We start from the raw sequence: 24,741 nt of genomic DNA on the forward strand, positions 1-24,741 counted from the left end.
TCTTGTTGCCGATTTTTTAACGGACAAAATTTGTTTTCATCGGGTGGAGGTTGGTATCATTGTGTAGTCCGATCACAGGCACCTCGTCAAGTGACGTACTATTCGGTTAACTTGACTGAATTAATGACAGTAAATAATTGTATTGAAGCCGTGTAAAAACATAGAGAGTTATAAATTGTTGTGAAAACCGTATGTGCTGCATATTCATGTGCAGTAAGCCTAGTTCGTCGATTACCAAACAAAGCAAAGGTAGAATAGAATCGAACGTCAATCTCTCAGCTCGTAGGGAAGGAAAGAAAGAAGTTGCTGTAATGGCTGCCATGTCATGGAAATGAAGGTGCCCAGTCAAATTTACGCTAAAGTCGTCACTATGGAGCCTAGAATTAGAATGGAGTATAAAAGCAGCGGTACTTTGATGGGTCATGACCGTCATGACGAACAATTAGGTAACTTGGCAGTCGGGGCGAACACGTCCTACAAGCCCCAAAGTAGCGACGGCAGCAATGGTGACCAAAGGCCGCAATATTCAATACCAGGCATCCTGCATTTCATTCAGCACGAATGGGCCCGTTTCGAACTCGAAAGATCCCAGTGGGAAGTCGACAGAGCTGAATTTCAGGTCTGTCTGAATTCATTGTTCACTTGTCAGTACATTCCAATATATATCGCAGGTGTTTACATTGCCTTCATACCTTATGATTTTCCTATTTGCCCACTTGTATAAAAAGCCTGCCAAAGACGGTCGTCGCTCTGATATCAAATAGGTTCGAAACAGTTCGTAGCACGATTTGTTTCATGACACTGTGCACACTGCAGAAAAATTTTTACACTTCAGTCACATATCAAACGGATGTCAAGTGTCAAAATTTGATTTACAACGTATCCATACAATAATTTTCGTAAATTTTATTACATCAAACGTGTTTTAACAAATTCATAACATTTGATATCCATATCCATTTTATTAATTTATCTGATTCATAATAGAATGAAATTTACTAGAATAACAAATTTCAATATCACATGATCTACGTGTAATCATTGGAGACACTGATAGTCTGCGAAATGTAATTATTGAATTTTTACTTGCAAGAAGTAATGCAAATATGGTTACAATATTTAACTTGACAACACCTCTCAATGTAACGAATAAAGTTTCTTTACATGTCACTAATTCACAAACAGATGCAATTTAATCGAAGTATCAATGTTAACCATCAGTAACAATCACTCACTAGTTAATTTTATATCATTCAAACACTAGTAAACGCATGTGCATTTCAAATAATACAGCATATTTAATGATAATAACACAGATACATTCTCTGGGCGTTAGTTATTCAAATCAATTTTCCTTCTAAATACCTATTCAGAAAAATATTAACGAATTATGTGACAGTATGCTTTAGAAGTTAGAATAAGAGTATACGAACAATTATTAACATCATGAACTGTTTGGCAATTGAACTATTAATTTTTGCTAATTCATTCGTACAGATCTATACACAAGATGCTTAGCAAGTCACATCTGCCACAATTATCAATATTCGCAATATTTCTGACAATATTTTCATTAAACAGCTGGCTTATTGAACTTTGCATTTCAAATAAGCATACTTTTTAATAAAATTTCAGGTTCTTCATTACTTTGTTGCAATGAAAATTGGTAAGGGGATAATGTAGCAGTGAAGCAGAAGCCAGAGTTAACAGCGAAACATGTGGAACTTTTCAGAGATAGCAATTTTCAATAATTTGATGTCTATACTTTTGTAAATCAATTAGCTATTCGTGAAATTCAATGATCTTTTGATTGTTGAGTCTTACTGGATCATCTTCATCAACCTTTGCACTTGCGGCTGCTAACTTTGGCTATGAATTTTACAATGAAATAAAAATTTGATACCTTCATGGGGCGTTTTTTCTAACATCGGCTTTATAACATAACTTCTGTTAGAAAAATGTTATATAGATTTTCATAGACTTAAGATTTGATTGACTACCCTACCAGGAAATTTTATTGGGATGTTTAATTTACAGGCCCGAATAGCCTTTCTACAAGGTGAAAGAAAGGGGCAAGAAAATTTAAAAAATGACTTGGTACGACGGATAAAAATGTTGGAATACGTACTAAAGCAAGAAAGGTAAATTTAAATGAATAGAATGTCAAAGTTCGCCATTAGAGATAAAGTAATGAATCATTACCAATGTTATAAATTCTGATGTATAACCAAATTAAAATCAGACTGATATTTTTTGTGGGGGTATAATGCTTTGAAATGACATTTTTTCCTGATTTCTGTTTCATTATCAATCCTTATAAAAGACACAATTTTTTAAGTTTTCATTCAATATGTTTCAATATATGGATGTCAATGTTCAAGTAATAGATAATTTTTATATTAGCAAATTTCTTATGAATTGTACTTTGTAATAAAATACGTTTAAATATTTTTCAATTATAAATAATCAAGGTACAATATGTGCTGCAATTATAAGAACATCTCACATAGTGTCAGATTTATCATTTATTCAATACGTCTTTTCAACTTCATTTCAAATAAATTGAATAAATAGTTATTCTTTAAAAAACTAGGGCAAAATATCACAAATTAAAGTATGGTACCGACCTCGTGGTACAAGGAGACATAAAGCCACCCATTTACGACGAGGGAAGTACTTGCGGTGGGTCTGATGGTGGTGGAGGGGATGGTGAGACTCCATTTACTTCTGTTAGCAATATAAGCTGGAGGCAGGGCCGACAGCTTCTGAGACAGTAAGTATGTTTCACGTCGTATTGTCATTTTGTTATAAATATAGGAAATTCGATATTTTTATATTATAAAGCAACAGTTGGTTTTGGTGCTGCTTCAGCCATAGAATGATTGTAGCTTGAAACTTGCATAGCGATATATCTAGGGCCAATACATATCCATAGTGACCTTATTCTAATTACAAATAAGGGATAAGTGATACCCATTTCATCGCAATAACAGCTCTAATTGTTTACATCACATTCGAAAAAATGACCAACTGTTTTTTTCCTTCTGCTAATGAAGTTACTGATATGTTACATAAAAATATTTAGAACTTTCTATGGTGTTGTTAGTAGTATGCTTTCATTTTTTTCTATCAGCATGGCTCAGCATGTCCACTGCAATCATCATGAAATTTTATTACAGTACCTATAACAATATTTTTTTGCACCAAAGCTCAAGTTTTGCTGTTTTACATATTTATAGTGTATTGATAATACATACTAGTCACACCTCGTTATATTACAGGTACTTGCAAGAAATTGGTTACACAGACACTATTATAGATGTCCGGTCAAATAGAGTTCGGTCACTTCTTGGATTGAATAATAATACAGACTCAGATGATCTGAATACACCTGCGCTCAATGGCAATGAGTCAAACAAGAGAGCTATCGACAATCAAGACCGACGTCCCCCTTTTAAAAAGCGAGAGGTAAACAGTAGTGTATTACTTATTTACTTACAGTAAAATTTCTACTCGTCATAGCTTACCATTGCTTATATTCAAACCAAAAACTTTGTTGGAAAACAGTTGAAAAGTATACATTATCAAGTAACCAATTTTAAACACAATTTCGAAAAAGCATTCAATGTTCTTTTTTTGAGTTTCCAATATACAGTTACTTACTGGTGATGGATAATACTGCAAGCATTTTCGCAGAATTTATCTCTTTAGTTTTGTCCATAAATTATTTATTTTAATCTATTCGTAATCTGTATATGTTTTCATGAATTAATGAGAGATTTAACTAGTTTGTTCATACACTAAAACTCCGAACGGTCCGCTAAAGTCATATGATAATCTTTCTTGAAATCACTGAAATCAGTGACAGTATGTGCAAATAACTTTGTCCAAATGAGAACAACGCTTTGTATGTTAAAATTTTTTTATTTTTAATCGTGTCTTAAATGGAAATACGACATTATTGGTAGGTTCAGCTATCATCAAAAGCAATGAAACGCAATGAAACAATAATGAAAATTAGCGTTAATATGCAATGGCTGCTGACCTGAAACTTACATACTGATGTTTTCTGTTGAGATGGATAAAAGTGGCTTCCAAATACCATTTGCATAATTTCAGAGTTGGATAGTAATAGCTTGGTGTTAAACTAGTTAACGTAAATTTTGGATGTAAATTTATCCAATTAGAGCCCACCAATAGTCTTTGTGATTCATTGATACATTGCTTCATAAATATAAATACTTTTTTTTACAATCGTTTTTTAATTGTTATTTAATAATTTGTGAAAGTTTCTTCATTTCATGGATGTTTCTAACATTGGTCTTCTCATTATTTCCTATTTTTCAAGGAAATTCAAAAGTTTTCAATGGTAACTATTTCTATAGTTACAAGAGCAACAGGGCAAATTGCTATGGAATTATGATCTTTTGATTGTGGTGAATCGAAAGTCTCTGAAACTTCTGATACGAATATTCAATGAATAGGGTAATAACGAACTGGTTTGATAATGCATAGTTTTCAGTATTGAAATACATATGAAATGGCACTAACTATCACACATAAGACGTACAACGGTAATCATACAGTCACTGTACTTGATATGAAATATTTACCGTTTTAGGCACATCCAACACCTCTAGCTGAAGCTATGATTCTTGATACTGAAGCTGCTGTGATGGCAAATTTCGAGTTTCTAGCTCACACCGATATTGACATGGAAGAAGAGGAGGGAGATGTTGAAGAAGAAATATACGAAACTAATTCAGATACGAAGCCAAACAAAGTAAGAAATGCATAGCCAGTAACGGGTTAAAAAAAAATTAATCTTGTTTATACTTGTGAAATTGAGGACTCATAGAAAGACGTTTTTAGTCTTAAGCGGTTTTAGTTTTTACAATCTGATACATTTTACTGATTCACTAATTGCCTGTCAATTGCATTTAGACATCCATGATACTTGGAGAAGATGTGGATGCTGAAGCAGAAGAAGTATTGAATGAACTTAACCAGCTGACAGAATCTGAGGAATCACAAGGCGATACTACTGATTGGAGTTAGTATAAGGAAAATTGGAGAACAAAATTATTTAAAGTTTTTTTATAAAAATATTTACATACGATTTTAATTTCAGATTCAACAAGTATGGGGTTCCAACAAGATGCAAGGCGTGCTCTATGTCCTGATGAAGAGGGCCTAGATTCTTCGTTGGGTTTGGGTGAATTAGCTCAATTAACAGTGAACAATGATGCTGAAGTTGCATATGATGTAAGATTGTTACCAAAAAGATGCATAAAATACCCGATTTGAAAATACTGCCTTATGTACTTTAATATAGATTAGAAATTGCAGAAATCAAGTGCAGTACCCCTAGTCTTCTTGTCTTTCCATTGGTTGAAAGCTAGGGAATCTGCATTCAATTCACACTATTTCTGTAAATCGAATTTGCCATTAGTCTTTCTCATTAATACAGATGGCTGCGACTACAGAAGAAGCGTTTAGAAGAACATGGAGGGCAAAGTATACGCTTCGTTCACATTTTGATGGTGTAAGAGCTCTGGTCTTCCATCCCACTGATCCTGTACTTATCACTGCTAGTGACGATCACACGCTTAAATTGTGGAATGTCTACAAAACTGTTCCAGCAAAAAAGTATGTATTGAACTAAGTAAATATTTCAAAGCGAAAATTATGGCTAATAAGTAAATCATTAAATACAGCACAATAATTGAATGAATTTGATCGACTAATAAAGTTCATAAATTTTACATAAGATTTCATATTACAGATCAGCATCGTTAGACGTGGAACCTCTATATACATTCAGGTCGCATACAGGACCTGTATTGTGTCTTGCTATGAGTAGTTCTGGCGAGCATTGCTACAGTGGCGGTTTAGATGGCAATATACACTGCTGGACACTTCCATCGGCCAATATAGATCCTTATGATTCATATGATCCAAGCGTCCTTAGTGGAACTCTGACAGGGCATACTGATGCAGTATGGGGATTGAGCATGTATCATCCACGATCCCAACTACTCTCTGTTAGTGCCGATGGATCCGTAAAACTTTGGAGTCCACAGAGCAAAGTTCCTCTTTTAAACACTTATACTTCTGAACAAGGTTAATATATCTTCTTTTCACACATATAGCTCTCAATAGCTTCGTTTGTTACTCCCAAAGTCAAGGACAGGCGAATTTCAACAAAGAAAAATTTGACGAAATGTTCTTGGGCCAAAACGTGTCTCGATGTTTCACTGAATGGGCATTCGTTAGCGAAAAGAACAAATATTGAGAGCTTCTTTCTTCGATACCGGAAAAATTGTTTATTTTTTTCGGAAATGTTCCTTAAACATGCTACTCATCTTTTTAAACTGCCTTATATTTACCAAATATTTTTCACCCAACGATGGTACGTTACACTGATGGTACACGTTACGATATTTCGACATCTGCATAATGAGTTGATGACGGTGACGTGAAAGGTTCTGAAATCGACATTTTATTTTAAGCAATGTCACTATTAACTGAAAATCCGTAGCTAATACGTAAAGTATTACAGTTCATAGTCATATTTTTTTGAATGAATGAGTTACGTTTGGTGTAAATAAGACAGTTGCAAAAAATGACCGGCATGGTTTGAGAAGATTCTCGAAAAAAGACCGTTCTTAAGACGATATTGAAAACAAGTTCTGAATACTCTATTTTCGCTAAGAAATACCCATTGAGTAGAACGCCAAAACAGTGGTTTTGTGTTGGTTTATCTTTATGTTTTTTTTTTTTTTGGCCCAAGAGAACGTTAAAAAATCTTTTTAATACACGTACATGAAAACCGGGACTTTGCATAGTAGTTTAGCGGGATGAAAGTAGGCAATTTCATCTCAGTGTTGTAAAGATAGGTTTGCACATGCATAGTTCATAATTGTTTCACTTTTGTCCTTAGGGAGAAAAAATTGACTATTTGTGTCCTACAAAAACAACCACGTAGGGCGCGACCACATTTCATTCACTTGTTATAAAAACTGTTGTGTACGACTCGGGCAAAAAGTTGGCAATCGCAACTCCTGTGATTGCCGCCCTTGCGTTACTCAGGCGGAAACTTCACATTCGTGGCAATCGCCAACTTTCGTTTCTCGTCACTCAATATACTATTGTAGAAATTAGCCTGTGCATGATCTCTACCTAACAGTATAAAAAAAAACATGCTTTTACTTTTCACAGATGGGATCCCTACTTCAGTTGATTTTATCAGAGATGAACCAAATAAGTTAGTAGTGGCTTATGAAAGAGTATGTGCAGTATTCGACACAGAAACAGCAGCTATAGTGGCACGACTTGAAGTAAATGGAATTAAGGGAGTCAACCGTGTTGTTGCGCATCCCACACTACCGTTAGTTGTGGCAGCGCATGAAGACAGACATCTTCGGTTTTATGACCATCGTTCAGCTACGTTGGCCTATGCAATGGTGGCTCATTTAGGTGCTGTTACGAGTCTCGCTGTTGACCCCAATGGCCTGTATCTACTTTCTGGAAGTAAGTTTACTCATAATCAAATACAAAGCTGTTTTCTTTCAATATATTTTTTTAACCCGAGAGAAAAGTTAGAATGCGAGAATGCAAACAATATTTTTAATTTTATTTTAGGTCATGATTGCAGTATACGGTTATGGAACATGGATAACAAAACTTGTGTTCAAGATATAACGGCACATCGCAAGAAGTTTGATGAAAGTATCTTAGACGTAGCTTTTCATCCTTCGCGACAGTTTATTGCTAGTGCTGGGGCTGATGCTCTTGCAAAGGTGTATGTCTGAATTCAGATGCAACTTTTACCTTTATTATAGCAGAACGGTTTTGTACTCATGTTCTTTTTAAATAGTTTTACCTGTATGTACCACTTCCAATTTTATTTTATTTTTTATCAAACTACCCAATGAGAACAGTATAAATGTATCAAAATGCATATTCCGATACTCATATTATAGGAAATTATTATCCATCATATTTTATTCAAATAATTTAAAATGTAAACGCTATTTGTTGGTGATCGTCTTAACCCTTCAGCAACGGAGGACGTTTAAACATTGCTGAATCCTGCCGTCAAAGCGTAATATACATACATATAGACCATTTGATTGTAATTAATATTTTAATACCACGGTAGTCTATTGATCCAGACGAACTGCCACAAGTTGTAGTATTGATGTAATGCAGATCATGATTGTTGGACTTGAAACAAGAAAGAAGACCAAAATTGGACTTCACACGTTATTTTGTAATTATGAAATAATCAAGTTTTATGTACTTTTCTTCGGATTGATAAATTAAAAAAATCAATTTCTCTCTGAAACTCCTGGGCCGGCACTTATGTCTGATGATGGTCAAGTGGCGAAGAAATCAAACTTGCAGTCGATCATATTGCTCTGTGACCTTCAATGTCACGCGAGAGCAGATGGTAGCAGATGTAATTTGCCAGACGATAATACGTCATGCGAGCTTGAAGGGTTGAGCGGATTTGCAACGTACGGGAGGAAGGGGATCCCCTGTGTAGAATGTAATTAATTAATTAATAGACCTAATGTTTAGAAAAACCCCTTCCGCATCGTAAATCCAGGGAGCGCACTGCCGCGGTAGCATAATATTTATCCTTATGTTAACTATTTATTACTGAAATCACAGTTACTGCTGCACAGCTACTGAGGATTATTATGATAATATGATAGTGTTGTCTCAAGCTCTGCTGAAAATCTCCCGTTACAGTCTTGTGCTACCTTCTGTATCAGTTGAGGTCAGCATATGGTAATAATAATTCATAAGTTAATTATAATATTATAGTCATAATATTATTAATAACAATAAATTATAACTGTGTGTTTCACTGTAATATATTGTATTTAACCCATTCGCATCTGTAAGCGCGAGCTACAATAATAAATCTGAAGGATTATTATCAACAAGTGAACTCTCAGTTTTTCTGACTGTCATATGAAAATTTTCAACTTATGGAGTTCTGTGAACTTTGGAGAACTCTCGTCGAACAGTACATATTGAAGTGACCAAATGAAGTCTCTCCATTAAATTGCAAATGTGGCTCGGTGAGAAACTAACTGGGAATGTAGGTGAACCATTATTGTATCTTCTTGAAAAAGAATTTATTGTAACAGATAATATATCTATAATACGTCAATCGAATGTATAAAGATCATCCAATCATTTTAATACATTTTCGCATTTACCCAATATCCTAATCTCATACCTTAATTAAGATTTATTCAAAGGTACATTCCGTTCACTAAGTAATCAGCATCATGCGCATATGGTCCATGACCACGCCGGCCTCGTCGTCTAACCATTCTTAATCGACAAGCTATCAAGGCAGCCATCAACGCGGTTGTTGTTAATCCAAGAGCTAATGATATTACTGCACCCTTTGGTCTCAGATCTCTGTCCTCATTACTGTCTTGGAGACGGTCCATAATCAAGTGACCTTTTGTTTCTTCATTTGACTGCTCGACAAAGATCTTTGTCTCTGTGTGTTCTGTAAATACGTGAAAATAAGGAGAAACACTTGATAAAGTATACACAAAACTTTGAAAATCCGACAACACTATTCAAAGTTTGTAGAAAAAATTTAGGCAATTTGTGTAATATCTGTAGAAAAATTTGTAACACATACTGTGTGGTTTAGCTGTCTTTACTGTATTGTGGTGTGTCTCGTCATTTTCAGAGGTCACGCTGTCATCTATTTCAGTTTTTGCTTTTGGAATAATCGAATTCTTCTGCCCCATAGATTTACTCGATTGCACCACATTTGTTATTGGTGGAGTTTTACCTTGCTTTTTATCATCCTAAAATACACATTATAGTTCGAAAATCTCATATTAAATTACAAACATCAATTTCATGTTGGCAAATTCAATGCAGAGTAAATAAAATTTACACTAGTCATAGTCAGAGTAAAAATCAAAGGCTATACTATTACTTTGCATAGCGGAGGCTTGTTTGTAACTTGAGGCTGTAATTTTGGTATCAGAGATGGACTATTTTGTTGCGTTGGCAGTATCGAAGGTGGCTGTTGTGGCTGACCTTCCTGCCAATTTCCATTATCCGGAGGATAGTATGGAGCATATTGTCGATTTTGATCTATATAAGCGCCTCTAAGAAAAACAGAATATATACAAAGTTAGCTTTTCCAATCGAAGATGTCAAATCTTAGCATTTAGCATTATTTAAAATAAAACATTTTAATGGTAGAGATTAATTTATCTTATACACAATTTATATTGATACAATTTGTTCGACATACCCATCACCACCTTCACCAATGACTCCCGGCCCTTTGTGGTTGAATATATGTGACTGTTCTGCTGTAAATACAAGATCACAAATCTTTGCAGAAATTGTGTGGATAAATTTTGAAGACTCTGGCAGAATGCAAATATTTGAACGAAGACGAGCTTTCAACAAGGATTCTGTATAACTTACGACTATCATGTATCTAGGTCTCTAAGATCTAGTTATGGAATTAATTGTCAAAATTTTCTGGCAAATTTTTAGTCGCTTTTATCTGTTGTAAAAATGACATTGAACTTACGCTCGTAAGGATTAGTGTTGCTTGGTCCACGAAATGAATTGATCGAATTGAAATTTCCATTATTTTGTTCATATAAGGGTTGATATTCCCACTGATATCTTTGCGAACCTAAATTTACTTGCGGTTGTGAAATAACAACTTGCTGAGGGTATTGTATTCTTTCTTGCTGTGGAGCTAGTTGATGACCCGACAGCTGCCAGGGTCTGGAATCTTTCTCTTGATGCCCATATGCAGCATCATAAGGTTTGTGACGCTGTATCGATGGCTGATAGTTTGCTGAATTAGCTGGTGCTGATAAAGTTTGTTGTTGGATTGCAACCGGTGGTGGCATCGATGGTTTCTTAGTGGGACATCCCAATTCCGCTGCTTCATCGGAACCGTCAGCACATTGTGGTATACCGTCACATGCATTATATATAGCAATGCAATCTCCAGAAGTGCGACATTCAAATTGATTTCGGCTGCATACTAATTACAAAAATTACGTTGCAGATTTTCTTTTTATCAAATTGCACTTTGTAAATATGAATTATGCAAGGTGTATAAATGTATTAATTAAATATCACTATTTTACACTGTTAAAAGTTGAAAGATTTCATTGCAGATTACAATGATGAAAGCTTACCTGGTTTAATTGAGGCAGCTGTTGTTAAAATGACTATTTTTGATACTTCAGTAACTACAGATGCAGTGGGTTCCAGAACCGAATATTCTGCAGGTGAGTTGTCTGCTAACTTTCTGTTAAATTAAAATGAACAAAATCAGTTAGTTTCCCAGAAATATGTATAAAAATATCAATCAAGACTACATGATTCATTTTGTATTACAACATTTTGAAGTGTAATGGAGTGTGGTAAATTTCTGAACTGGAAAATTTATAGCTGTTTCTGTATACCTCAGAGATTGAAGATCATGATCTTGCTGTGTTCTTCGAATTTGTTCTTCGAGTTCAACAGTATTTCGGGAATTAAGATTCACAGTGAGGACTGCGCTGGTATAGTTAGCATGACTCGTAAACTTACACTTGAAGTCATCGGGTGGTCCACAATGGAAAAGATAACAGCTTCCTGGTCTCTGAATTGATGAGAAATTTGGATATGAGTACATGCCCCAGCGTGCCATGGTTGTGCCTCACCGTTTTGATACAGAAACAACAAAATTTGTCCCATTTATGATTTATAAACCACTGACAATTCAAGAAATTTATGATCATAGCATAATGATTGCTACACGTTCCAAAATATTTTGGTAATACAGAACATAATTAATGTATATTACATAGATAATAAACGACCACTTTAGAAAGAAACTGATTTCTAAATGCAGAACGTGAATTTTTTCCAGATTGATGATAATCACTATCCGCAGGATGGAGCAGTTGAATTAATTGGTAGGTAGTAGAATAGAGTAGTATTAAATTATACCTTATCTTCGAAAACGAAAACATCGCATTGCTCAGTTTCGCAACAAAGTCTGAGACACTCTTTTCGGGAATCCAAGTCTATCTCATTAATGTACTTGGCCCCCATTTCTTGAGAATCCTCAGTCCTGATGATCTTGTTCTTATGGACATCAAAGCTTTCGACGCACATTTGTAAGTCGATATCTCCGCGTTTATCATTTTTTTGCGGTACATTTTCACCGTTAACACAATAGAAAATTGTTACAAAACTCAGGAGAATACGTAGAACTTGATAAAACATGACTGAACTACGAGTAGTGTAAGCTGAGAAAACGCGCATGCTTCAAAATAAGCTTAAAACTCGAATCGATAATGACGTTTTGTTACCGTACATCTAACAGTGATAACGATTGGGTCAGATTTTCGAGTTTGTGTAAAAAAAACCTTGCATACACAGATCGTGTTTTGGCCCATCACGGAACACAAGCTATTTGGAAAGCATACATCATGGCTACGGAAATTTGATTTGTTCAAAAATCGGGTATACACATTTCAAGGGTGCGCCGCGAGCTTATAACTTTGAATTAACGGTACATATATACAAGCATTCACGAGGCACAGTTTTGTTAATGCAATAACCTATGTTAAACATGATTATAGCTGGAAATCGTTGTAAAAATTATAATTGTATACATCGATCATGCAGGAAATGTTATTTTCGATGTGCGTTTTTTTTACGCTATCACGTCAGCACCATGGAGACTAGAGTAAAATCTCCATGGTCAGCACGATGTTAGCAGATCTTTATTATTATGTTTATCAAGTCAATTAGGGTGAATTTTCTTGCAATCAACAGAAGCGCGAACTTATTGGGAGAAATCTCGCGCGTTGGTCAGTTCAAAGTTGTTAAAATTTCAGTAGTTGCTTAGTACTTTTAATCCATTGCGAGTGAAAGAAAATTTATTGATAATAGTTATATACAGAAGATTAGAAGTCCATACTAGGTAGTAACAAATATAGTGAACTTGTGGTTCTTTCCAGGCGTTATTATTGAGAAAATTCTCAGTATTTCGAGTAACAAGCAATATATTACAGTCAGTCCAACTTGCAATTAACATTAATTCATCGTTGATTAGCAATTAGCAAATTGTGTCCAAAACTTCACTCATCTTCATCCTTTCTACAGTTGGGTAAATGGTGTAAGAAGTCACAGCATGAATCAATGCAAGTAAACATCAGCTGAATCACGTCTGTTTAAGGTAGAGAGCACTGTTTGTATGTTTTGGAACATTGAGTTCATCCATAGGTATATGAAAAAGCTTTGTTCATTTTCTTATATGCTGTTGCAGAGCATTCATTCGAAAAAAGAAATGGTAACTGTACGTATGAACATTTTATTCTTATTTCAAAAATATATTTTCTTTTTCTATCTTGGTATAAGTTACTTGTTGGATGATTTTTTCGTGTGATAACGTCAGATTATTTAGGTTTTGTTTACTGCACATAGAGCCAGACTGTAATTGTTCCACATAGGTATTTTACAGTTGTTATTTTTGAAAGCTATACATTGAAAGAAATTAAACTTAACTAAGTTAAATTGATTTTCACAATAATTGAATACAGTTGTGTTTTCTTATAAAAGATACCATAACTTTATTTATTAACGACTGCTCAAGTGGTGCATGGCATCCGATCAAGGTATCTATGAATAGGTATGTATGTGTATATACATGTATAATATGTATCTGTTTTTACACTCGGAGCATTTTATTTTTTCCGTGTTTATGGAGAAACACAATAATAGTTATACTTTATCAATGTGTTTCTTGACCCAGGAGAGACAGCTGTTTCAGGAATTGTCTAGCATTGACAAGGGTTGATGATCCATAAACAATTCGTTTATTTGGCCCCCCTCCACTTTTTTGCTAAACAAATAAATACATATTAGAGTGGAAAGAAACAAATTATAACTGAAAGTGAACATTAATTCAATTGAGTATTGACAAAAGGTACACAGTACAACAGATATGCTATACTACTATAATCAGAGGAGTAAAGATGTTAAAGAATTTTTTTTTTTAAATGGACGTTTTTAGATACAGTGAAGATAACCGAGTTACAGTTATCTAAAATTCACATCACATTGATATGTGGTGATTATATTATTATACTTCAAACATGGTTATTTACTAAATATCTTAAAAACAATACACAATATCAAAATATTTACGTAGAGTATTATTTCAACTTGTTGAAACCACATTTCTCTATAATAAAATGAATTCTTAGCAAGAATAACTTAACAGAGATAAATAGTATAGGCTTTCAATTTAATGTGTATCACATACCTTGACATAATCGACAAGATTTTGATATTCGATGTAGTTGCCACCGCCAACGACAAATACAATCACTTCTTGGAATGTAGTCCTAGTTCTTGGAACTTGATCGATTTGTTTCAGTTGTTTGGGGTCTAAGTAATGGTAATCGTCAGTCTGTGGTGATTGCCTCATCTCAATTAATTCGTCAACTATTTTTGTAACAGGGAGGTTCTATTCAACAAGAATTACAAATAAGTAAAAATATGAAAACATTGTGGAAATTATCGAAGGATTATCCTATTTCTAGAGCTTTCTGTATATTTTTCGCTATTTTTCCTTGGATTATTATCATAATCACGTATAAACAATGCAACAAAGAGGTAAATTTCAATAAAGTAATTCAGAAAATTGTCAGGTTGAATATAGTCCCCAAAATGCTGATCAATTATTACACTTATTTTCGGAAGTATTCACTAATAATTTATGTACGTAAAACTTACATGTCTTTTAACAACAAGATTCTTCACGCCTTCCATTACTAAAGAAGACCCTTGATTCATCAGTTTTGAGAACATACTAACTGTCTTAGTACCCCCACCTTCGTACTGATTTTGGATGCCAGCTATTCTAGTGTACCCTCTGCAGAAATAAGTGTAGTATAATCATTAGCGATGCAATTTTAGTAATGATTTAAAGTAGATGTAAAACGTTGCTACGTTTTGCCTACAGATACTGCTTACTTGGCAATTTGATAAGGACATGGTAAAGTCTTATTAACATTTTTATAAAAAAAGTATACTGTGTATTGTGGACTGACTCACCGCCACCTCTTTATATATGCCAGAGGGTTTAAATCACATCCTGCACTAGCTAAGGCTGCCTCATGTTTGTTGTACTCAGTCTGAAATATGATCCAGAATGATGCAAATGCGAGAATAGATAGGAGTATAAATAGGGGTCACGTATCTACAGGTATGAAAATGCTTGTGAGTGAAAAAAGTGTGAAGTAATATGCACTCACCTCTGATATATTTGAACAAAGATAGTATATAACGAAGAGCCGTAGTTTGTCTTCAGGGGTTCCACAATCAGGATCATTAATAATGTCTAAAATACTTCTGTCCAACGTTTGTTTACTCATGATTTTTTCTTCTATTTCAAAGAACGTATCGAGACGTCTAGATTTAATAGAATTCAGAATACCTAAAAACATGTAAATTAGGTAAAAGGCATGCTTAAATTCTTGATCATTATCGTAACATGGTCATATCTAAATTTTAATGTTACCTGTTGCTATAGTTGTATGCATGTCGATCAGACGCTTTTTTTCGAGAAGCTGAGGTAGTGAGTTGACAGCACTGGTGAGACGCGCTGTATTGTTAGATACCATGGAATATGCAACGTCAGTTTCATTATCTATACCCTAGAAGAGAAAATAATTTTTGATATTGTAGTCACAAAAGCTGAACAGGAAGGTTTTGGTATTTATTACTGATTAAAAGTAGATTAATAGTGAAATAAAATTGCGTTACTAAAACATCTTCATTTTTAGGTACATCTCTTATACAGATCTCAAAATCTCTTGACAAAAAATATACCGGCACTCCTATTTTTTATAGTTCAATTATTGTTTCAGAACATACCATTGAAGATTTCAATTTCTTGACTTCTTCTTCGGAAGTTCGATATTGTTCTAATTCCTCTTGAATTGCTTCAGCTACCATAGGGAATGGGCTTCCTTTATGAATTGACCAAAAACGATCACGGTTATCTAGTTCACAGGCACGCGTTTTAGACCGTGCTCCACCAGCTGGAGATCTTCCTGCACTTTCTTCAACTACTAAACGGTTCAAAGCTAGTTCTAACACATCATGTGCCAATGCTTGATATGTCCAAGTATGGTGAAGTGGCGTTGCCATATCTACACTGCGATCCAGCACAATCAGCAATGGCCGTTGGAAACTAAAAAAAAAATTTCACACTTCTCAAAAGAATTTGGAAAACCTAGAAGTAAACTTGCATCGTATTTTTCAAACAAAATCTGACAATTAATGTAAATTAATTTTTCAATATAATTATATTTGATCCATTAATAGTTTGCAGGTGGATGTTCAAATCGTACCTGAAATTTCCTGTTCCAGAGACCTCACCCTGAAACAAGTTATTTCTTGCATCCCAAACATTTTCTCTCAGTTTCTTGTCTAACTTTTTTGCAACCATTTCTGCAGCATTACCTTTTGGGCAACGTATAATAGGAACTGTTCCTAAGGTTACAAACACTGAAAAGAGACTGTCAACTATTGCATCCATAATTCCCTCCATTTCTGTGTCCTTTATTTCTCCACGATTGATAGCTAGAGTTTTGAATAAGGTATAATCATCAGCATAATTCTGTCTATAACTGATGTTTCATAGAAAAACAATTATTGAACCGATATGTTTATACTAACCATGATACGAGATGGCATCACTGTTCTGATGTCTTAGAACAAACAAATCATCCTCTAATGTTATGAAATTGAGATATTGATCAAAAACCTTGAATTAAAAAAGAATCATTAGAAACATTAAATACTCTTCATTGTTGAATGTAAACTAATGTCAATTGAATTAGCAAACCTTGTGAATATTTGCTACTGCTCCAGCCTGCAAAGCTGCAGCAGCAAGATCTTCCATCTTCTGCCGCGATATTGGTGATATAAAATTCAAATGATATATGTCATATAAACCATTCTGCAAATCTTGACCAATACGTCCTAAGTTCTCATCAGTAGGTGCGCAAAAATAAACAGCTGGAACCTCAGGAATAGGATCTCTGTCAGAGTGCAGCTGCCTTAATTTTAAAAATAATAATTATTGTACCCAATATAAATCTAATAAGAATCGAGTTTAAGTGGTCTATGGAAGAGAAATAGAAATTCTTTCTTTGGTGACCATGAATTTAAGCTTTTCTCAAGTAGCGCTGAATACAGAGGAGTATTTTTTATCAAATTAGAGGATTATTATTAACATTACGATTTATAATTGGTTTGGAAATGTAACTTTAATCATTATAAAGAGTGCTGACGAATGCACCGAACTTACATATGCAGCGTTATTCCAAGTTCTCTAAGTTCCTTGATCGAGACTAATGGTGATATTATGTCCTGTCCAACTCTGTCATATATGAGAATTTTCCATGTTGGTTCAGCAGCATCGAGTTTTACTTCAGGATCATTGAGGTTTAGCATTTGCCTCAGAGCATCTGGTACACAAGTTTGAATCAAAAACTTGTATGAAACAGTGTCATGAGTTATAAAATGAAAGTAGGATCTTGTTCGTAACCAAATCTGTGCAAGTTCAATTATTCATTTTCAATATAAAAATGGTAGAGGAAATAGTTCTTGTATGATGCAAAAAACTCTGCAAAATCATGCATTAATTTAATTGTATAAGAGTAGATTATCGTTGAATTATGAGTGTCCAATACATGGAAATATTGCCCAGATGGATAAAATTAACCTAGAGTTTTTGGAATCAAAAGTTTGGTTTATTACTACGAAGTACCTAAATTAATGATCGTACTTATCTGTTTTTCTCGGAGACTTATCATATTTGAAATACTGTTTGCTATCAGATTTTACAAATGTTTGTAAAACAACAGGTTAAAAATCTTGTGTGATGACGTCAAACCTAAAACCTAGTGCCTCAAGCCACGAACCATCACCGGCTGTCTGCTACAATCACCCGAGTCGTCACAAATCGCTATTAACTTGAACACTAAAACACAAAGCACTGACACTTGTCCTCCCCGCGATTTTCAAACGTACTTCAACAATGTGTATTCGCCTTTGGTCTAAACGCAACTTCTGACGTTTTCTGATAACAATTCCGACCGCAGCCAGCTGGAGGACATAGGTATGCTGCAAGGGCAGTGTATCTCTATCCAAATTTACTTTTGTAGTTTACATACCGGATTATATACGTGTACATTTGCACTATGTATTTTTTGCGGTAAACGTGTGAGAATATTAACAGAAATACATCGAGTATCGTGTGTGGAAATCAAATTTGATCAGTTAGTGCGCCTTGTTTTACCATTATTACCGCGCTCGATGGGCGATTAGTTCAAAACTGATTTTCTAGAATCGGGGTCTAATGGCTGGTCTCCACGCGCATCTGAAGAAGTGATATCCAACCAATTACAGCTGTAACAGAGCGGGAGTAATCAATGAAGAACGAATGAAGTGCTTAGCACAATCCGTAGAATAAGTAGATGATTTATCAACGACATCAATGATATTCTTACGGATGATTGAAATTCGAATTTGAACGAGATTGAAATCTATGCAGCAATTTCATTTGCCATAGACAATTCCAAACAGTATGAAAATTATACTCATGCCCCCAGATAAAAAATTACGCTTTATTGAATAAAGAATTTAGAATTATCCTCTATGACGTGACATACCCGTATACTTGACCGCTGACTGAAAACTGCAAAGAGTATAGGAAAACTGGACTTAAAACGATTACCCTAATGGGTTTTGTATGTTTGTGGGAATGCGTGTCGAACAAAGTGGTATTAGGTTTTCGCCGATAAAGAAGCTACTTCATTGTTAGCGGCCTCTCGTGGCTCCAGGCCTATTTACCTAAAGAATAATCGTCGCGAAAGTTGGCCTAGGGCCGTCGTTAAATTCTTCACTCAAAAACTTGATAACAGGCATGTTTGTAATTCGTTTTTCTTCTTCTCTATGTTCCGCATCCCGTCGCCTTGCATTGGAATTAAAAAAACATTTGGTGCACAACATGCAGGTTGTATTTTCCATTTTATTTTTCCTGAAGTAGAGAGGTGATAGGTGGCGTCTCCACAGGGACACAGTTCCACTCATACTGACATTTGGGCGAAAATTGTATAACTGGTTGGTTCACCATCGTGGACAATGTTCTCATCTATTGCAAATTGAAGCAGCGGTTGTCCGCTCGTCCGTAATCAGTTCATTGTTTGACATCTTTGTTGTTCGTTTGGGTCTACAGTTTGATGTTCGCGGGTTGTTCACATACTCTCACTTTGCGTGTAGATTTAGTTGTATAAGAATCAGTGGCAGGTTATTTTGGGAGTGGTGCATGCTGTGCATTTACTTTACCGGTTTCTAAATTGGATATAAACTACGCGTCGTGCGCCGACTATCTTGTAAGTATCTCCTCGACACTTGGGTTAACCGATTTAATATCGAAATCAATCACTGCTTATATACGTTTATTAAATATATTACATAGACTCAGCACTTTCGATCTTTGTCTTGAATCAGCGTTGCGAAACAGGAATTAAGTACCGTGACTACATTTCAATTTCAAACAAACTATATCAATTTCATTCTATCATACAATGACTCACGTTATTCTGTTTAATCCGATTTTTTTCACTAGTTATTTTCGACACGTTCAAGTTTGAAAAAAGGTGGACATTTCATTGCGAACCAAATAACCAAGGTGCATCGTTATTTACGTACGTGAATGGTATACAATGTTTATGATTGTTTGATAAAGTGTCGTGTGAATAGAACCTTTATGCAAGTGTGCGTACCAAGACATTGTATAAATTGTAGGTATGTAAGGAAAGTTACATGATATAACGCATCAGTGACTGTGGTGAATTTTCTGTAGAAAAATTAGCTCAAAACAAATATAATTAATTTACAGCCAAAATCATCTTGAATCGCATATTAGACTGACAATTTATTATTCCTGTAAGAAACAGCGTTTATGGTATCTTATTACAAACAAAGTAGACATGTAAAAAATAACATGCGCCACATTTCAAATTCTTCATTGATAACTCAAATAACAATTTCATTACACAAATAGTTGTGTATTTGGTATTCGCTCTTCAATATGAGAATACATTAAGTACAAAGTGAAAAAAAAATACTACAGTACACCAAAATTTCCATTTTATAGATTAATTATTTCTTGCTATTATTGTTACCCTAAAGCCATACATCAATAAAACTGTGCAAAAAGATTTACTCCAACTTAGAAAGGTCCGTCATTGTATGGACTAAATTAGTATGTGTTTGCGGGGCAAATTTAGGGATATTCAATAAATCATTATGATCTAGTTGCTGAAATCTCTACCTGTGACTCAGCATTTATTAATCGATCTGTTCAAGGTTACCTTGATGAAACTCTCATGTAATGGTCTCATTTATCACCTGATTATGTTCATGATCCACATGTCTTTTCAAATGACAAATCTCATTATCTTTACATGAATAAAAGTTCTCAGTAATACAAAAGGTTGATTCTTGCATTGTCCAAATAAGAAGTTCGCATTCAAATTATACAATTCATACTAGTGTATTTCACGTACGCAGAATGAGAAAAGAATTATTAAAATTAAAGCTACACCACCTAAGCTCAATTGTTTTTTATACTTTGTATCTTAAGTTCTCTCTTCTTCTAATTTTATCACATTATTTACATTGGCAATATGAATGAAGTAAAATTGCTTTTTTTCTTAATGGATAATCGACAATCAACTAGAGAATGATAGGCCATTTACCTGCTTTAATTACATTAAATAAGTACTATTGTACAACACAAAGTTCAAGTATCAGAACAAGATTTAACATTGGTATTTTATAAATATGTTATAAAAAAAAGTTTTTTGATTTTGTAAGTCAATCTTCAAAGATTACTCGTCAGTGATGTGTACGAATTTAATCTTGCAGTATGACATTGAATGTTGATTGTTTATGTATTTTATGTAACAGTCTTTAATGTTAATTTATTGAGTAATTCGTAAAAATCATTTTCTAAGCAATCTTGTTGCCTCATAACTTTAATATGATGCTAGACATTAAGACATCACACATTGACTTATGCAATGAACTTACTTATGTCTAGAAATATGAAAATAAATTCATATCATAATCTTTTATTCAGCTACAGCTATGGAAGCTGGTGGTGGTGGTGTTCTGACAGCAGAACGAAGTCCTGCACGTGCTAATCTGCACGTTGCTTTCACTGAAAAAGGAGAAGTCAAAGAACGTAGGGAAAAATTTTTAACAGCCAAGTATGGCTCGCATCAAATGTCGCTTATCCGGAAGAGACTCGCAGTTGAAATGTGGCTTTTTGATGAGTTGCAGAAACTTTATGAAACTGTGGTAAGAATTTATGGCTAGCCATAGATAGGCTTTATTCAACCTAAGTTTTGTGGAATTGAGCCTAGACACACAGGAAATGACTATGAATTTTCTTTTCATTGCATTTAGCATAGGCAGACTAATATTGAAAACAGTTTTACGAATTTTATTGAAACAAGTGCAAGAGAATTCCGGAATTTGGAAGTAAAGTATTCGTCTATAGAGTTACATCCACGTACCTTACCTCTCCCAATTGAGACAAAAATTTATCTATGTCTGATTTAGCATGATTAGATCTAATTAGTGGTTCTGTTTGTTGAACAGAAATATTTTCAGAATAAGGGTTTTGATCTTGCTTAATTTTGAAATCTTCCTTAATTTAAAATTTCTAGAAATCTGTTGAAGAGTTTCTTTCCTTGGAAAATGATTTTGAATGAAATAATCAACAGGAATTCTTGTATATCCGTTAATATTGTAAAAAATAAAGATGGAAACGTTAAGTTACAAGTTACACCATACAACTGGTGGAAATCTGCATGCTCAATGAATCAGTTCACTCCCAATTAGTTTCAACTGAACTTATATGCTGTGCACTGTAGTAACCCCTCGGGAGTTCTGATGTATTTTATAATTGGCTCGTATCGTCACTGAAAACTATCAGTAAATCATTGTGTGCGTATGATCAGGACATTGACCAACGCAATAAAAGCTTTATCACATGCAAGTCATAACAGAATGATTGATCGTAATACTTTCGATATCTGAATTCCACTTTGTTGAATTTCCTCGACAAAGATTCATCACTGGTTTGCCAAGTTATTATTGCCATAAATACATGCTATAAATATTTGCAACATACTCATTGAATTGAATAATTTAAAATTTATGCAGCAATCCTATCGATTAGAAATAATACTTGGTATAAGCTTTTAGTTCATACATAAAATTCTGAGATAGTTAACATCATCGAGTATTATGATATGTTGCTATTTCAAAAAATCAAGTCTTGGATTTATCTTTGAGCTTGTAAAGAACTTTTTATTATATTCAGTATTTTTGTTTTATTGAGGGAGCATGGATATGACAATGAATACTTTATTGATAATATCAATGAACAATGTGTTACATCTTAGAATGAAAATGGGAAATCTCGAGAGGTTGAGGTAGATATAGACGAGCTACTCGACATGGACACTGATGACCATAGAAGAAGTTACTTACAGGTACTTAATATTGATTATTTTATCATTGAGATGCAGTCCGTAATGTCAAGAATTGAAGTATTGAGCTCACATGAATATTTACCCTTGTTATTTCAAACCGTGTTGCTGATTATAAAGTTTCCCTAAGACCTCAACCATTTTCAGGATTTGCTGGTGGATGCAAAAAAGTCACCACACGATGTAAAAGTGAGTAGATTCTGCAACAACATATTTTCATTTATTTGAAAGTTTTTAAATTGTATTTGCTTTGATTGTCAGTGTATTCAACGAATATACTGAGCACATGGTGAGGAAATTATTAAAAAAAATTATTTTAATTTTAGAAATTCATCAACGATTTGCTCGAGAAAGCAAAAACACTCTGAACAGCGACTGTCTCATTTGGCAGATGTGCTACTCAATTTTGAGACATAAGTTTGTTCACTTCCCAAACGTGGCGTAAATGATATGTGAAAACCTGAGTAAATTTTCACTGCACGAAAGAAGCCACCATAATAACAAAACATACGGCTATAGCTCACTGAGGAAGGAAACTGTGTCTATTGGAAATACATGTATTATTACCACATGACTAGACATAGTTTTTTGTAAGCATATGTTGTTTCATATTGAAAACATCAAAACATGGCTCCAAGCTTTATCAGTTGATAGTTTAGTAACAAAATTTCGTTCAGTCCTCAATGTACGATCTACGTGCCAATTCAATTGCTAGTATAGAAATTCTCTAGATTTAATGCTGTAGAAAATTGGAACACCTCATCAATCTTCTTTCCGGTCTAATTTCAGTTTTAAACAGGGTAATTTCTTTATGTTTCTCAAATACGAATGACAATCGTCTATTTGTAATTTTGTTTTGATTTTAACTGGAAGAAGATTGTATATTCAAATCACGTTGCTTCAGTAGTGATAAATGCTCACTTTACCGTTATTATTCACATATACTTGCCAGTTAAGTAGTTAATGATTATAGAATTGTGGTAAATAATAGAAAAGAAACGAGCCAAGAATCCATTTCAATCCTACCTTCATGCTACACTTTTCCTATAAAATCAGATACTTATGCATATTCAATTTAGTAGATGTAGGTAAAATCCTTGGCAGAAAACTTATTACAATATCTTAATATTACATGAAATTCGATTAATAAAGGTAAATATATAATCAGATTCGAGTGCCAAAATAAAGATTGGCTTGTTCTCACCTGTTCATCGTTTTGCCAAAAGATATTGTAATTAATGTTGTGAATCTCTTTCATGTTTCTACTGTAACAGCTACAAGGTAAGGGTCATATTCCCTAGAAAATAGTTTAGATCGCTAATGCACTATTTTAAGTATGTTTTTTGGAATAAATAAGATTACTAGCATTTCGAAGATTGGCAAATGGAAACCCTAGATCTGTAAATGTCTTATCTAATTCATAAATATTTTAAAATTCATTCTCCATGATTGCTTTCTTAGCTGGGTTGAAACAGGAATATAAAGTGGTGATGAATTATTTAGGCAATTATCGTCATTTACTATGCATAGTTGATTGAAAATTGAGCCATACAATGTAAAACTGCAAAAAAAATAAAAGATTTTACTTGGCAAGGGAGTAGCTACGCTAAGAATGCTCAGTCAATAATTCAAAACAAATTAATTTAAAAAACCTGAGTTATACTTTCATCATGGTGTATGTACGCTCAAGTATATGGGTATCACGGCTCTTTTTTCTCCCCGTATTCCTCAAACTCATGATGTGGGATTTGCTTTTCCTGGGCTGTTGATACACATATTGCTATTGCTTTTGCTTGATCTTTGCTATTAATTACATTATTTGCCAAATGACGCCCCATTCTTACTTATCTATGTTTGTAATTTTTGAAACAAGATAACAGAAAAATTTATCAAATGTAATTGAAATTTTTGCATGTACTGCATAGATAAAATATAACTTGAATTATGATTGTGAAGTTGCTTAACATTAAGCGTTAACTAATTATATTTTCGTGGAATTTGTGATATCAGAGATTTCGTGGATATAACAGTCTTCCGTTCGGTTCTAAATACTTAATAGTACAGTAGAAGTCTTTCA

At 34.1% G+C, this 24,741-nt stretch overlaps 4 protein-coding genes across 8 annotated transcripts; 2 read left to right on the top strand and 2 right to left on the bottom strand.

Moving 5' to 3' along the window:
- The first annotated feature begins 53 nt into the window (after positions 1 to 53).
- Positions 54 to 9,187, top strand: LOC124300260 (striatin). 2 transcript variants are annotated; one of them, XM_046754144.1, is made up of 11 exons: positions 54 to 619; positions 2,038 to 2,141; positions 2,594 to 2,773; positions 3,282 to 3,468; positions 4,622 to 4,783; positions 4,945 to 5,053; positions 5,132 to 5,265; positions 5,471 to 5,649; positions 5,786 to 6,123; positions 7,222 to 7,533; positions 7,645 to 9,187. In XM_046754144.1, exons 1-11 carry the CDS (start codon positions 326 to 328, stop codon positions 7,812 to 7,814), a joined length of 2,169 nt encoding a protein of 722 aa, XP_046610100.1. In that variant the 5' UTR covers positions 54 to 325; the 3' UTR covers positions 7,815 to 9,187. The 2 variants fall into 2 exon arrangements, with proteins under 2 accessions (XP_046610100.1, XP_046610101.1); XM_046754145.1 differs by lacking the exon at positions 2,038 to 2,141 and having other exon boundaries at positions 353 to 619.
- On the bottom strand, positions 8,985 to 12,603 carry LOC124300265 (uncharacterized). Of its 4 annotated transcripts, none has more exons than XM_046754154.1 (8): positions 12,019 to 12,603; positions 11,490 to 11,668; positions 11,220 to 11,332; positions 10,595 to 11,062; positions 10,307 to 10,364; positions 9,983 to 10,157; positions 9,677 to 9,848; positions 8,985 to 9,538 (listed from the first exon to the last, which is right to left on the bottom strand). In XM_046754154.1, the coding sequence occupies exons 1-8, from the start codon at positions 12,334 to 12,336 to the stop codon at positions 9,273 to 9,275; spliced, it is 1,749 nt and encodes a 582-aa protein (XP_046610110.1). In that variant the 5' UTR covers positions 12,337 to 12,603; the 3' UTR covers positions 8,985 to 9,272. The 4 variants fall into 4 exon arrangements, with proteins under 4 accessions (XP_046610110.1, XP_046610112.1, XP_046610111.1 ...); XM_046754156.1 differs by having other exon boundaries at positions 10,703 to 11,062; positions 12,019 to 12,602; XM_046754155.1 differs by having other exon boundaries at positions 10,307 to 10,367; positions 10,703 to 11,062; positions 12,019 to 12,602.
- Positions 12,604 to 12,938: 335 nt separating this feature from the next.
- LOC124300264 (protein sly1 homolog) lies at positions 12,939 to 18,445 on the bottom strand. The gene is made up of 12 exons (XM_046754152.1): positions 17,882 to 18,445; positions 17,402 to 17,561; positions 16,937 to 17,150; positions 16,768 to 16,855; positions 16,440 to 16,671; positions 15,961 to 16,279; positions 15,605 to 15,740; positions 15,339 to 15,520; positions 15,139 to 15,218; positions 14,818 to 14,956; positions 14,345 to 14,548; positions 12,939 to 13,921 (listed from the first exon to the last, which is right to left on the bottom strand). The coding sequence occupies exons 1-12, from the start codon at positions 17,907 to 17,909 to the stop codon at positions 13,811 to 13,813; spliced, it is 1,893 nt and encodes a 630-aa protein (XP_046610108.1). The 5' UTR covers positions 17,910 to 18,445; the 3' UTR covers positions 12,939 to 13,810.
- A 738-nt stretch (positions 18,446 to 19,183) lies between these two features.
- Positions 19,184 to 23,833, top strand: LOC124300270 (protein phosphatase 1 regulatory subunit 14B). Its single transcript, XM_046754174.1, has 5 exons — positions 19,184 to 19,490; positions 21,245 to 21,465; positions 22,578 to 22,667; positions 22,812 to 22,853; positions 22,991 to 23,833. The coding sequence occupies exons 2-5, from the start codon at positions 21,253 to 21,255 to the stop codon at positions 23,030 to 23,032; spliced, it is 387 nt and encodes a 128-aa protein (XP_046610130.1). The 5' UTR covers positions 19,184 to 19,490; positions 21,245 to 21,252; the 3' UTR covers positions 23,033 to 23,833.
- Positions 23,834 to 24,741: the final 908 nt, after the last annotated feature.

This window comes from Neodiprion virginianus, chromosome 3 (assembly GCF_021901495.1).
Source record: "Neodiprion virginianus isolate iyNeoVirg1 chromosome 3, iyNeoVirg1.1, whole genome shotgun sequence".
Lineage (NCBI taxonomy): Eukaryota > Metazoa > Arthropoda > Insecta > Hymenoptera > Diprionidae > Neodiprion > Neodiprion virginianus.